This window comes from Schistocerca nitens, chromosome 5 (genome assembly GCF_023898315.1).
Source record: "Schistocerca nitens isolate TAMUIC-IGC-003100 chromosome 5, iqSchNite1.1, whole genome shotgun sequence".
Lineage (NCBI taxonomy): Eukaryota > Metazoa > Arthropoda > Insecta > Orthoptera > Acrididae > Schistocerca > Schistocerca nitens.
In genome coordinates, this window is record NC_064618.1 from 372696172 (window position 1) to 372709005 (window position 12834).

Here is a 12834-nt window from a genome sequence, read left to right on the forward strand (position 1 = left end):
AGGCTGGAACTTAAACAGTGGCAACACTGCTGTGGAGAAAATCTACCATTGTCGCTGATAGCACACATCGTTGACATACCTACCTTACCTCCAAGCAAATGGATTCGCCCGTCCCATGTCATCGACGTATGCACAATTGAGGGAAATAGTCACTTGTGAGTGAGTAGTCTAACATAACGGTGTCACTATGTTTTCGAAACAGGAACAACAGAGTTTGATCAAGATTGAATGTGCCAGAGGTCGTACAGCATGACAGTGTCATCAAGGTCTTCAAGAGGCATGCGGAAAATTGGCATTGCCGTACAGAACAGTGGCATATTGGGTAAAAGCCTTCAATGAAGGTTGGCAAACTGTGGCAAACATGCATCGGGCAGGTTGTCATAGCATCTCTGAAGAAGAAGTGCATGCTCTTGCTGCGTTAGTGGACAGTGATCGATGCCATACGATTCATGAGCTCGCCCACGAAACCGGATTAGTACATACGACTGTGCTTCGCATCCTGAAGGAATGCCTGGGCATTCAAAAAATTGCATCATGACGGGTTCCGCATGACTTGATGGAAATTCAGAAATGGATGCATTACAATGCTGCTCAGACTCACTTGGAGCACTATGAGCGCAAAGGGGAGGCTTTCTTATGCCATATCGTAACACTGGATGAGACATGGGCCTCATCTTACGAGCCAAAACTAAAACGCCAATCCAATGAATGGCGTCATTATGGATTGCCCCGTAAGTCGAAAGTGTGTCAGAGCCCCAGTATGGTGATTCTCGTGTACGACTGTGGTGGTGTTATCCTAATACATTACGTTCCTTCACGGCAGACCGTCAGTTCACAGTATTACTGTTTGTTTTTGGTGCATCACCTGTGACCAGCTTTGTGAAAGAAGTGGTGACACTTTCTGCGCAACCCACCAATCATTTTGCACGACAATGCACGGTCATATACAGCACAAGCTGTGGTTGCTCTGTTCGGTTGATGAGACTGGGAAGTACTGTATCATCCACCATACTTCCCAGACTTAAGTCCTTGTTACTTTGATTTGATTTCGAAGATGAAGGGACCACTTTGTGGCATTCGCTTCAGAACTTTTCCAGAGATTCGACAGGCAGTAGACCGCTCCATTTGTACCATCAACAGAAGAGGCTCTGCTAATGGTATACTAGGCCTTCTACATTGCTGGACACGGGTTCTACACAATGCTGGTGACTACTTTGAAGGACAGTAACAAGTGCAAATATGTAACTCTTTTGTATCGGTTGTGAGTAAATAGTTTCCACTATTTAAGTTCCAACCCTTGTATATTTTATGAATAACTGCTAGAACTTTTGACCTATTTTATGATTTTCATAATTAAAGAGTTGTCTTATAGAGGATGTGCACATCTAGCACAAAAAGAAGTGAAAGAAAAGTACATTTAGTTGTATTTATGATTTTGGTATTATCAGTTTGTGTATGCATGAATGTTTGTTCAACAAATGCCGCTCATGGCCATTAGGTATGAACCAAGCATATTTTAATTGTGTCTTACTTAACTCTAAAGTAGACCTAGCAAAAAAAATAATAATAAATAAAATAAATAAATAAAAATACTTGTTTGAAAATCTTAATATAGGGTCTTTTCCTATTGTAGCATGTAAAGATGGCCAGTGTGATTGTATCTTATAAAGTGATTGTGTCAAAAATAAACAGGAGGTCATAATAAGTCAATCACTGGTCTCCTTCATCTGACTATCATTTTTAATCTAGTCTTTTGGCTTATGTTTTTATGCTGCAAGAGAATAACAATGAGAACATTTTATTATTATTTCAAGTGGCTGCACAAAAGGATGAAGGGGACCTCCTCAAAGAGTGGTTTGCCTTAGTAAGAGAACGAAGTGAACTGCGTCGCTTTGAGCGAGAACTATTAATAAGAGCAGAAGAATTAGAACTGGAGGACAGACATTCTCGTCTTCAGCAGGAGCTACGGGAGCGACTGAAAAAGGATGGTAAAGACATAATCATCATCAAGGTTTAATTTTCTTAAGAGATTCAAACATCAATGTGTTTCAGATAGCATAATTCAAATTTCTTTCTCAGACATCAATGAGTTTCAGATAGCATAACTCAAATTTCTTTCTTTCTGATTTACTTAATTATCCATGTGACAGACACACTTACTATTCTCTTATTATTCTAATCATGCAAATTTCAGTAACAATAATTCCCCAATTGCAGATCATCCGAGCAATTCAAATTAACTTTCTGCTTTTGTGGATGGACAAGTATAAATTGAATTCTTCTAATGCAACATTTAAGACGTTATGTAATATAACAATGAAAGAATCAAGTGTATGTGAATAGATTGCAAAGATATTTTCTTATCAGTGACTGAAACTTTAAATCCAAATTAATAACTGGAAAAATTGTGTTGCAAAGAACATGCTCTGTTAAAGCTGTAATAGTTCCTGCTCTCTAATATTTTATATAATATGCACTGGTTTCCATAAACTGATGAAAAACAACTGAAATAATTATTTTCACAAAGTTATGTGTCAAATTTATTGAACTTAGTTATTGTAGTGCATATAACATAAACAAAAATGATACTCAGTTCCAGAACACTATTTTTTTTTTAACAGTTCGAACATACAGAAATTGAGGAGTGGTGTACATTTGATATAGTACAAATAATTAGTGTAATTGCCTCAAGCTGCATAATAGTACATAAACCAAAGCATGCTTCTGTTAAAGTAGCATCTATGATATTCAAAGAGACTTGATGTCATTCTAATACAAAGCCAATTTTATTGCTTCAGATGGTTTCAGAGGAGGACAGTGAGCAACAACAGAGTCATGGTGTAGTGTTTATTTCTCAGTAGTGGCTGGTGAATCTTCTTGATTGTACTGTCCAACTTGGAGAGTCCACAGTGATAGGAGATCTTACATCAAAGGCAGTTGCTCTCATCACTTTTGTGAAGGACCTTAATCAGGCAAACAATGGGCTCGCTAGTTGCTCCCAGCTGACATATATCCCACTCCGTTATTTGTTATCCCCAGCTCTTTTAATAATTTATTGTTGATGCTTTTTATGGTTGTAAGCCATCCACAAACTGTTCAAGGATGTTGCATGGAATATCAAAGCTATACCCATCTGTTACAGCCTGTCCAATGAGCAGTGTCAGAGTACTACATTGATGCAGGCCACTCAAAGGACCATGAAAAAATTGACAATACACAGCTGAAATATCAGTAGAGGGTCTGGAATGTAAGCCTCACCATCTAGTTATCCCCCCATCTTCATGTGTTCCCTCTGCTCCGGTCCTCGCTTCTCATGCCCCCCCCCCTCCCCCCTCACGCGCGCGCAAGACACTCCTCTACACCTTTCAGCCATCTGTCCTTGGTTTTCCTTTTGGTCATTTCTTTCTCATCTCCATTTCCTGTATCTTCTTGGAGTTCTCTTGTTTTTCATTCTCTTCAACTGCCCTTATCATGTTAGTCTTTGTGTTCGTATCCTGCTGTGCAATGACTCCTCTTTCACCATTTCCCTTAGCCTTTCATTCCTCATCTTCTTTCTCCTTATTACTCATCTCCTGTTTCTAAGGAGCTCATTTCAAATGCCTGTCATCTGCTTACATCTGTTTCCTTCATTGTTCATATTTCATATGCATAGGTCAGCATTGCGATGTAGTAACATCTATATATTACTCCTTTTCTTTTGTGTGGGTTATGTTTGTTCCATGCTATGCCCCTAACACTCTGTAGGAATGTTTCTGTCTGTTTGCCACATTCACTGACCTGTTTCTCATTTCTTCTATTTTCCTTTATCACAATTCCCAAGTACTTGACGCATTCAACCTTCTTCAGTCATTTACTTCCAATCCTTATATCGCTAACTGGTCTATCTTTCTTTCTAGTTGTAACCTGGACTCACATTTGTTTACATTAATTTTCATTCCGTACTGTCTCAAAGTTTCTTCCCAAGCATTCAGCTGTTCCTAAACCACCTCCTCCCTGTTTCCCCAGATCCTCAAGTCATCTGCAAACACCATTGCTTAATATTGTCTTCTCCAGTTTTCTTTTCTGCCACCTTAGTCATTACCTCATTCAAGACCACAGTGAAGAGGAGAGGTGACAATACACTTCTGTGTTTCACATCACATGTTTGCTGGAACCAATCCATCCACTTTCACACAACTTCCACAGCATATCTCCTCCACTCTGCTTGTTGTGTCTCTTCACACTCCCTTCTTTTCGAGTGCTTCCCAGAACTTTCTTCTTCAGATGCTATCAAATGCCTTTTCTATAACAAGAAAGGCCATCACAAGGTCTCCAGATTTATAGTGGTGCTCCTGAAACTGCCTCGCTGCAAAACTGCAAATATGAGATCAACAGTTGACCTCCCATGTCTGAAGCCATACTGTTCCTCTGTTTGTTCTTGACCATTGTTTGGATTCTGCTTTCCAGAAACTTTTCATATACCTTGGCACGGTGTGGTACCAGTGGACTCCTCTGTAGTTTCCACAATCCTGCCTACTGCCTTTCTTGAATATTGGGGGCAATTAGTGCCATCTTCCAATCTTTGGTTGTCGTCTTCTCATTCCACACCACCATCATTAACAGACTGTGAACAGCTGAAAGAATCCTATCAAAAAGTAATTCATCCACAAAGGTGGTAGCTTACAAAATATTGATTTTACAAACTTTTTAATCTTGCTGATCAGTCTTGGACTCCTGAGAAGCATTATTAATAAAGGATAGAGAAAAAGATTCACTGAAGTGCTGTGTATTACTTCACTGGATCATTAGCTGACATAAGTGTCTCTTGGAGATGCTTATTGTTAAAATTTCAAGAATGTATATTCCAGCAAGAATCAAGCAACATACTGCTTCCTCCCAAAGAAATCTTACATAGTAATTTACCAATTGTCATTCTTCCCCTACACTGCTCACAAATGCAACAGGTTGAGAAGAGAATGATGGTTGTACACAATGTACCTTCTCCCACACATTATTTGGTGGCTTTCAGAATGAAATATGGGTCTAGATGTAGCCCTAAATTGTAAGATTATTTATTTATTTATTTTTTGGTAGCAAATCCTTTATGAAAGCCAAATTGAGAGATTGTTAATGAGTTCTGCAGTGATAAATGACTGTATTTTATAGCTCACTTTTGCATAAAATTTTGAATTGATTCCTAGTGACTAGAGAGAATTGTTCTATCTTCATTTTTAAAGAGATGGCTGTTTCTACTGTATTTTTAAGTCTGTCAGAAAAGATACCGTGAGTAATTGTCAGAGTACAGACATAACTGTCTAACCAGCACAATAATATATTACTCTTCTAGCAACATCATCGTAGCTAGAAGAATGCATTTTATTTCAAATTTTTCTTCTCTCTCTCTCTCTCTCTCTCTCTCTCTCTCTCTCTCTCGCTCCCTCCCTTCCTTTTTTAAGCAGTACCTGCTAATGCAAATATCTGCTAATTTCTAAGTTTTCACTAGTGTTTTGTGAGGCTTCAGTAGTGATAAGGGTGATCAACTACTTTCTGAGGATGGCTTTACAAACAAGAAGTTAGGTCATATTATACATAAATCACAATAGAGAATTTGTAGTTGTGTATATGAATCCTTGTCTTTTCCCTGTTGGTTTTCCTGTATCTCATTGTTATATTGTTTTGGTGTTAGAAAAACTAGTTACATTAGTTACTAAGCTTTGAAATTGTTTAGAATGCCTTTAGTGAGGAGGACATATGCAATATATGTTTTCACTTTCAGTTGATTTAAAGGTGGAACATAATATGTAAATCTGGGATTGCTATCTATGTCATTATTATGTCATTAGAGCCTACAACATAAAATGAGTAATACTGAAGTATGAAGAATGCAAACCCAGGAAAATACCAATTCAATTTTCTTCAGAGTGTTATCGTTCTCATCTATTACGTGAACAGTGATTAATCTTTTTAACCATTAGGAGTTTAATTTTACGGGAATTTTGTATTTTTGATGAATCTGAATGTCACATTTCCTTCTTTTGTTTAGATTCAGAGAAGACATCAGATGATGTCGAAAAAGAGGGCCAAATCTTGAATGAAATGCTGGAGATTGTTGAACGACGAGATTCTCTCATTGCCTTACTGGAAGAGGATCGACAAAGGTGTGCCATAGTGTATTCTAGACATTGTTATTATTCTGGTCTGGTGAGACGATCCTCCAGTAGTGGACTATCCCTTATTTATGTTTTTTGTATGCTTGCTCTTTTGTGGATTCTGTCCTTCATTTTTGTTTCTTATCTGCAAAATTATCCACAAATGCATCTGACTGATTCTTGCATGTGGCTTTGGTCTGCAACAAATTTCCTCTAACATCTGTTGTTTTTTCTATGATATCGAGTGCCGTGCCACTTAATGAATCCTTCATAGTATCAGTAGTCTTCCTTTGTGAGTTGTAAAGACTGAAAAATTTTGAATGTACTAGTCACTTAGATTTATAATAGTAATGTAATTAATTGCCCATTAAAAATGAATTGTGCAATTTTCCTTGTGTGCTTTGTTCATGCATCAGTTATTGAAATTAGCTTATACTATTTTTAGTATTTATAAGCATTTGTTTGAAGCTAGTATACATTGCTGACACTACTTACACAATTTTCTTCTTGTTGCCTGGAGAATTTTGTAGTGCATAGCTTTAAATTCCCATCCATAGATGCAACAAAATGTTGTATGTAACTTGACAAAAAGAATTATTATTATTATTATTATTATTATTATTATTTATTGAGGTTACATGGAATTATTACTATCATATTCTATGCTATGCAGAGACATTATAAATGTTTATGTAGTGTATATTGCTAATAAAAGAGGATTATTTTTTGTCATGATAATATGTTATGGTTTTTGGAACCAACCTTTCTGCACTTGCATGTTATCAACTCATAAATATCTTCTCCTGTTGTGACTAAAATAATAAATCAAGTAAATAGCAGCAAATATTATCTACAGGAAAAATCACTATATATATATATATATATATATATATATATATATATATATATATATATATATCCCCTTATTAAATATTTTTCTTGTCTATATTTGTGCTGCTTGGATATTTTCTTAACAGCCTTGCCACAGTGGTAACACCAGTTCCCGTCAGATCACTGAAGTTAAGCTCTGTCAGGCTTGGCTAGCACTCGGATGTGTGACTGTCTGGTCTGCCAAGCGCTTTTGGCAAGGGAGTGCTGTAATAACACTGTTCACGCTTACGTTGCACTTCACTTGGCGTAGACCGGGACTGTGCCCTAGACATGCTCGATCTTAACTGACTGGGCACGGCCCGTGCTGCCTGAGTTGTTGTTGTTGTTGTTGTTGTTGTTACGCCAGCAGAGGTCGCGTCCGAATTCTCGCGTGCCCTCTGGTGGACGGGACTCTACTTGCGGCAACTACCGTCCGTGACGCGCCGTGCTGATGTGCGCCTCCCGCGATCTTTCTGGTGGCTACTGCACTCCTCCTCCTTCAGGGGGTGAAGCCACTGTGATCCACTGCGTCGGAAGGTGGAGCGTCGGGCAGGAGCGATGACCTCCACATCCACTGGAAGGCCGGAGTCGAGGGGATCTGCCAATCCTCGAGCCGGAACCTTCGAATACGGCTGGTAGTGACCCACACGAAGAGGCCCCCGTCGTCCCACCACCGGAGCCCAAGACAGAATGGGGGACAAGCTGTCGAACACCGGATCCTGTGCCACCGCGGGAGGGGCAAGACCCAGTGGTGGGGACGATGGGGAAGGGACGACCACAGGTGAACCAGCCTCCTGAGAAACCGGGCCTGCGAGGGGGGGCTGGCTCTTGCTGGGGCATCTCGAACGATGGCGATGCCGGTGCTGGAGCTACTGGAGGCTGCCAAGGCTGAGAACCATCGCAGTGTGGCAGAGTCACTGCGGGGAGAGGCGGTAATGTCCCCTGAGAAACCAACACGGGTGCCGGCAATGGGGAAGCCGGTGTCCGAGAGGTCGGAGGGTGGGTGCCCAAACGTGGACGTAGCTGATTTTGGTGATGACGTACCACCCGGTCCCCTGCCTGCAAGGTATAGAGACGGTGGCCATTTCGGCGCAGGACCACCGCCGGTATCCAACGTGGATTGCAACCAAACCCACGTGCCCAGACCGACATACTCAGTGGAAAGCCAGGTACTCCGTTTTGTGAAGACTGGCGAGGACCAGGCCGGAGGAGGTGCAGCAGAGTCCTAGGTTGGCGCCCATGGAGGAGCTCTGCGGGGCTGCGTTCGCCCATTGGTGTGGTCCGGTATGCCGTCAGGAAAAACGTCAATGCCTCCTCCGCAGGAAATTCGTGCACATACTTTTTCATCTGAGTCTTAAATGTGCGCACCATGCGCTCGGCTTCCCCATTCGATTGTGGATGGAAGGGGGGAGAGCAAACGTGCCGAATACCGAAGCGCCTACAAAAATCCTGGAAGGTCTGCGAAATAAACTGCGGTCCATTGTCCGAGACCAGGGTGATTGGCAGACCTTCCACACAAAAGATTTTTGCTAGTGCCTGGATTGCAACCTCTGAAGTGGTTGAGGAGCAGCGAACCACATATGGGAATCAGGAATAAGCATCAATGACAATGTGCCAAAAGCCATTGAGAAACGGGCCCGCAAAATCGATGTGAACACGTTCCCGTGCTTGGGTTGCTGGCTTCCAGGAAGAGAGCGCTGCCCTGGGAAATGCCTGTTGGCTCGCACACTGGGAACAGGCAGCCACCAAGTGCTCAATTTCTCTGTCAATACTGGGCCAGTACACATGTCTGCGAGCCAAGGTTTTAGTACGGGAAACACCCCAGTGCCCCGCATGTAATAACGTTGAGGACCTCCCTTCGTAAACTGGCAGAAACAACCACGCGAGGAGCTGCATCATCGGTAGCCAGAATGAGAACTCCTTCCAAGACCGAGAGGCGGTCTCGTAGAATAAAATAATTACGAAGAGGGTCCGAGGCCCGGCCTGGAGGGCGGGATGACCACCCCTGCTGAATGAGGCGAACTACTTGCCGGAGAAGCGGGTCAGCTGCCGTTTCCCTGGCGACTCTAGAACTAGTGATCGGGAAGCCATCAACCTCTTGGCGGGACGCCACATCCAAATGAAAACACATGATCTCTTCTTGATCGAACTTAGGATCCGGGCCCACTGGAAGACGGGAAAGAGCGTCGGCATTGGCATGCTGTCCGGTAGGGCGAAAATGAATGGCATAATGGTACTTAGAGAGGAACAAGGCCCAGTGCTGTAGTCTGTGGGCCGCCCTGTCCGGAATCTGAGAGGCGGGGCCAAATAACGATATTAACGGCTTATGGTCAGTGATTAACTGAAATTTCGTGCCATACAAGAAAGGGTGAAACTTGGTAACAGCGTAGACAATGGCCAAAGCCTCTTTTTCCACCTGGGAGTAATGGGCCTGCGCGGGACTAAGCGTTTTAGACGCAAACGCCAGTGGTTGCTCGGAACCATCTGTGTTGCGATGGGCCAGGACCGCCCCCATCCCATACTGCGAAGCATCTGTAGCCAGGACCAACGGCTTATGGGGGTCAAAAGTAGCCAAACAAGGCGCTGACGTGAGAGGGCCCTTCAATGAGTGGGCCCTTCAATGAGTTGAACGCTCGCTCGCATGCAGGCAACCAATCAAAAGGAACACCCTTGCACAGAAGGCAGTACAGGGGGCGGGCTATGGTGGAAGCCCTGGGAATGAACCGGTGGTAATAGGCTATTTTGCCTAAAAAAGCTTGTAACTCTTTCAGCGAAGCGGGCCGAGGAAGGTCGACGATACCTTGGACCAAACTTCCTAGTGGCTGGACACCGTGCTGAGAGATGGTGTAGCCCACATACTCAATGGACGGTTGGAAGAAGTTTGACTTATGCAGGTTGCAACGCAAGCCCACAGACCTGAATTTGAGAAAGAGGGTGCGAAGGTTGTGCAAGTGTTCCTTCGTGCTGCGGCCTGTGACAATTATGTCATCCAGGTAATTAATACAATGAGGGATTGTCGACGTGACGTGCTCAAGATAACGCTGGAATATCGCCGGGGCACTGGATATTCCGAAGGCCAACCGCTGATATTGGTAAAGGCCAAACGGGGTGTTGACAACCGCCAGCCGTTTGGAGTCCTCATCAAGTGGTATCTGATGATAAGCCTCCAAAAGATCGATTTTCGAAAAATATTGGCCTCCCGCCACGGCGGAGAACAATTCATCAGCACGAGGCAAAGGATAGGTGTCCACCACCAATTGGGAATTAATGGTGGCCTTGAAATCGCCACAAAGACGTAATTTTCCCGAGGGCTTCCTTACAATAACGAGCTGTCAGCCGGTCTATCTCTTCCTTTACCTGAGGGCGGAGAGCCAAGGGGATCTGCCTCGCACGTAGAAAACTCGGGCGAGCCGACGCCTTCAACATTAAGTGAGCTTCAAAATCTGAAACACGCCCCAGGCCCTCCTCAAAGATATCTGGAAAGTCTGAGATCAAAGATTCCAATGATCGATAGGGAACGTCTTCAGAGACCAACTGTATGGTATCAACGAACCGAAAGCTTGAAAGGCATCCAGGCCAAAAAGGTTAGCGGAGCTCGCGTCACTGACAACAATAAAAGTAATAGGCCGAGTGACTGATCTGTAAGTCACATCGGTAGTGAATTGACCCAGTAGGGGAATGAACTGTTTACCATAACCGCGTAGACGCTGGTAAACTGGCGCCAACGGGGGCGATCCAAGGTCGGAATACGTTTGTGCCTTCAACAACGAAACTGCCACGCCCGTATCTACTTGCAGTTGTAACCGGCGCGACAGAACCAACACCTTGATAAAGAGTTTGCGTGCCGATGCGTCGGGAGCCTGGCCTGATGAAACTTCCTGAATGTCAACGTCCATGTCCTCTGTACCTGCTTCCTTCGATTCTTTTGAGGCTGAGCGGCAAACTTTAGCAATGTGACTGTTTTTATTACATTTGCGACAAACGGCCCAACGCTGGGGGCACTCTGACCGATCATGATGTATATAGCACGACACACAGGACGGCAACAGGGGCCGGTGGCCGGAATTCTGTTTACGCCCCGTGGGGGAGCGGCCGTAACGGCTGGATTGTACCGCTCACACGTCGTCCACCCCGGATGCAGTGGATGCGGCCACGCCGCCCTGAACCGCCGCGACGTCGCGCCACGCTTCCAGCTGTTGACCTGCGGCATGAGAGACTTCATACGTTTGAGCAATGGACAGGACTTCCTCGAGGGAAGGATCTTCTAACTGCAGGGCCCGCTGCCGGACCTCCCTATCAGGGGCCGAACGAACAATGACGTCGCATACCACAACGTGGGCATACGACTCTCGCGACTGCTCCGTGACAAAATGACACTTGCGACTAAGACCGTGCAGGGTAGCGGCCCACGCCCGGTAAGACTGATGGGGCTGTTTCTTGCATTGATAGAACTCGACCCTAGCCGCCACAACATGCGTGCAGCGGCGATAATATGAAGACAGCAATAAACACAGTGCGTCAAAAGACAAGGACGAGGGTTCCTGCAATGGCGCTAGCTGCCGCAAAACTTGATACAGCGAGGGAGATATCCAAGACGAGAAGAGAGCACGACATACCTCCGCATCGGCAACATGAAACGCCTGGAAATGCTGCCGAAGGCGATGTTCATATGCGTCCCAATCCTCCGCCGTCTCGTCATATGGGGGAAAGGGAGGAGGGAACGGCGCCGGAGCAGACTGCGTGGAGAGCAACGCCGGAAGCACTTGTTTCATGGTGGCCATGAGCTTCGTCTGCTGCTCAACCAAAACCCGCACTAAATCCTCCATGCCGTGGAGAAGCTGCGAAACCAGAACAATGATGCAATACGCGAAAGAACGACCCTATTGTGTAATAACACTGTTCACGCTTATGTCGCACTTCACTTGGCGTAGACCAGGACTGTGCACTAGGCATGCTCGATGTTAACTGACTGGGCATGGCCCGTGGTGCCTGAGTTGTTGTTGTTGTTGTTGTTGTTGTTGTTACGCCGGCAGAGGTCGCATCCGAATTCTCGCGTGCCCTCTGGTGGACGGGACTTTACTTGCGGCAACTACTGTCCGTGACGCGCCGTGCTGATGTGCGCCTCCCGCGATCTTTCTGGTGGCTACTGCAAGTGCACTCAGCCCTTGTGAGGCAAACTGAGGAGCTACTTGACTGAGAAGTAGTGGCTCTGGCCACGAAAACTGACAAGGGCCGGAAGAGCCACGTGCTGACCACATGCCCCTCCATATCCGCATCCAGTTATGCCTATAGGCTAGGATGACAGGGCAGTTAGTCAGGTTGGTCAGTACCATTGAGACTTCTGAGGCCTGTTCAGACAGAGTTTAGTTCAGGTATTTTCTTGGTCTCTGAGGAATGGTACAGAGAGGGGGGATAAGATCAGATTCAACTTTAAAGTGAACTGCACCAAATAATATGAAACCAAATGTAGACTCAGAGAAAGAAAAAAGAATATGTTCTGTTTATTCAGGTTGTTGTCTTGGTGCATTTTATGAAAGAACAACTTAGTAAAATTTAAATATTTTTAATTCTTCGACCTTTGGTATACATGAGAACAACTGGTTGTACTATACCTTTTTATATCCAGATACAGACAAGACACTTCGTGATGTGTGAAAAGATGAGAGATATAACTTTTTGACCCTTTTGCCTATTTCTTTTTTCTACTAATGAATGTAAGCCATTGTGGAATATTACACTTTTTAGGGCTCCACGCCACAATCTGTAAAAACGGAACTGTTATACAATCACTTTGTTGTTTGTCTGAAAGCTTCTGTGTCTGAAGTAATTTCAATCA

General features: G+C 44.1%; 1 protein-coding gene across 1 annotated transcript in view; it reads left to right on the top strand.

The window, feature by feature from the left end:
* Positions 1-12834, top strand: part of LOC126260833 (F-actin-monooxygenase Mical) — a 556018-nt gene that overhangs the window by 522717 nt on the left and 20467 nt on the right. Inside the window, exons 31-32 of the mRNA XM_049958228.1 lie at positions 1815-1988; positions 6023-6137. Of these exons, the coding sequence (XP_049814185.1) occupies positions 1815-1988; positions 6023-6137 (289 nt within the window). The remainder of the gene's footprint in view (positions 1-1814; positions 1989-6022; positions 6138-12834) is intronic.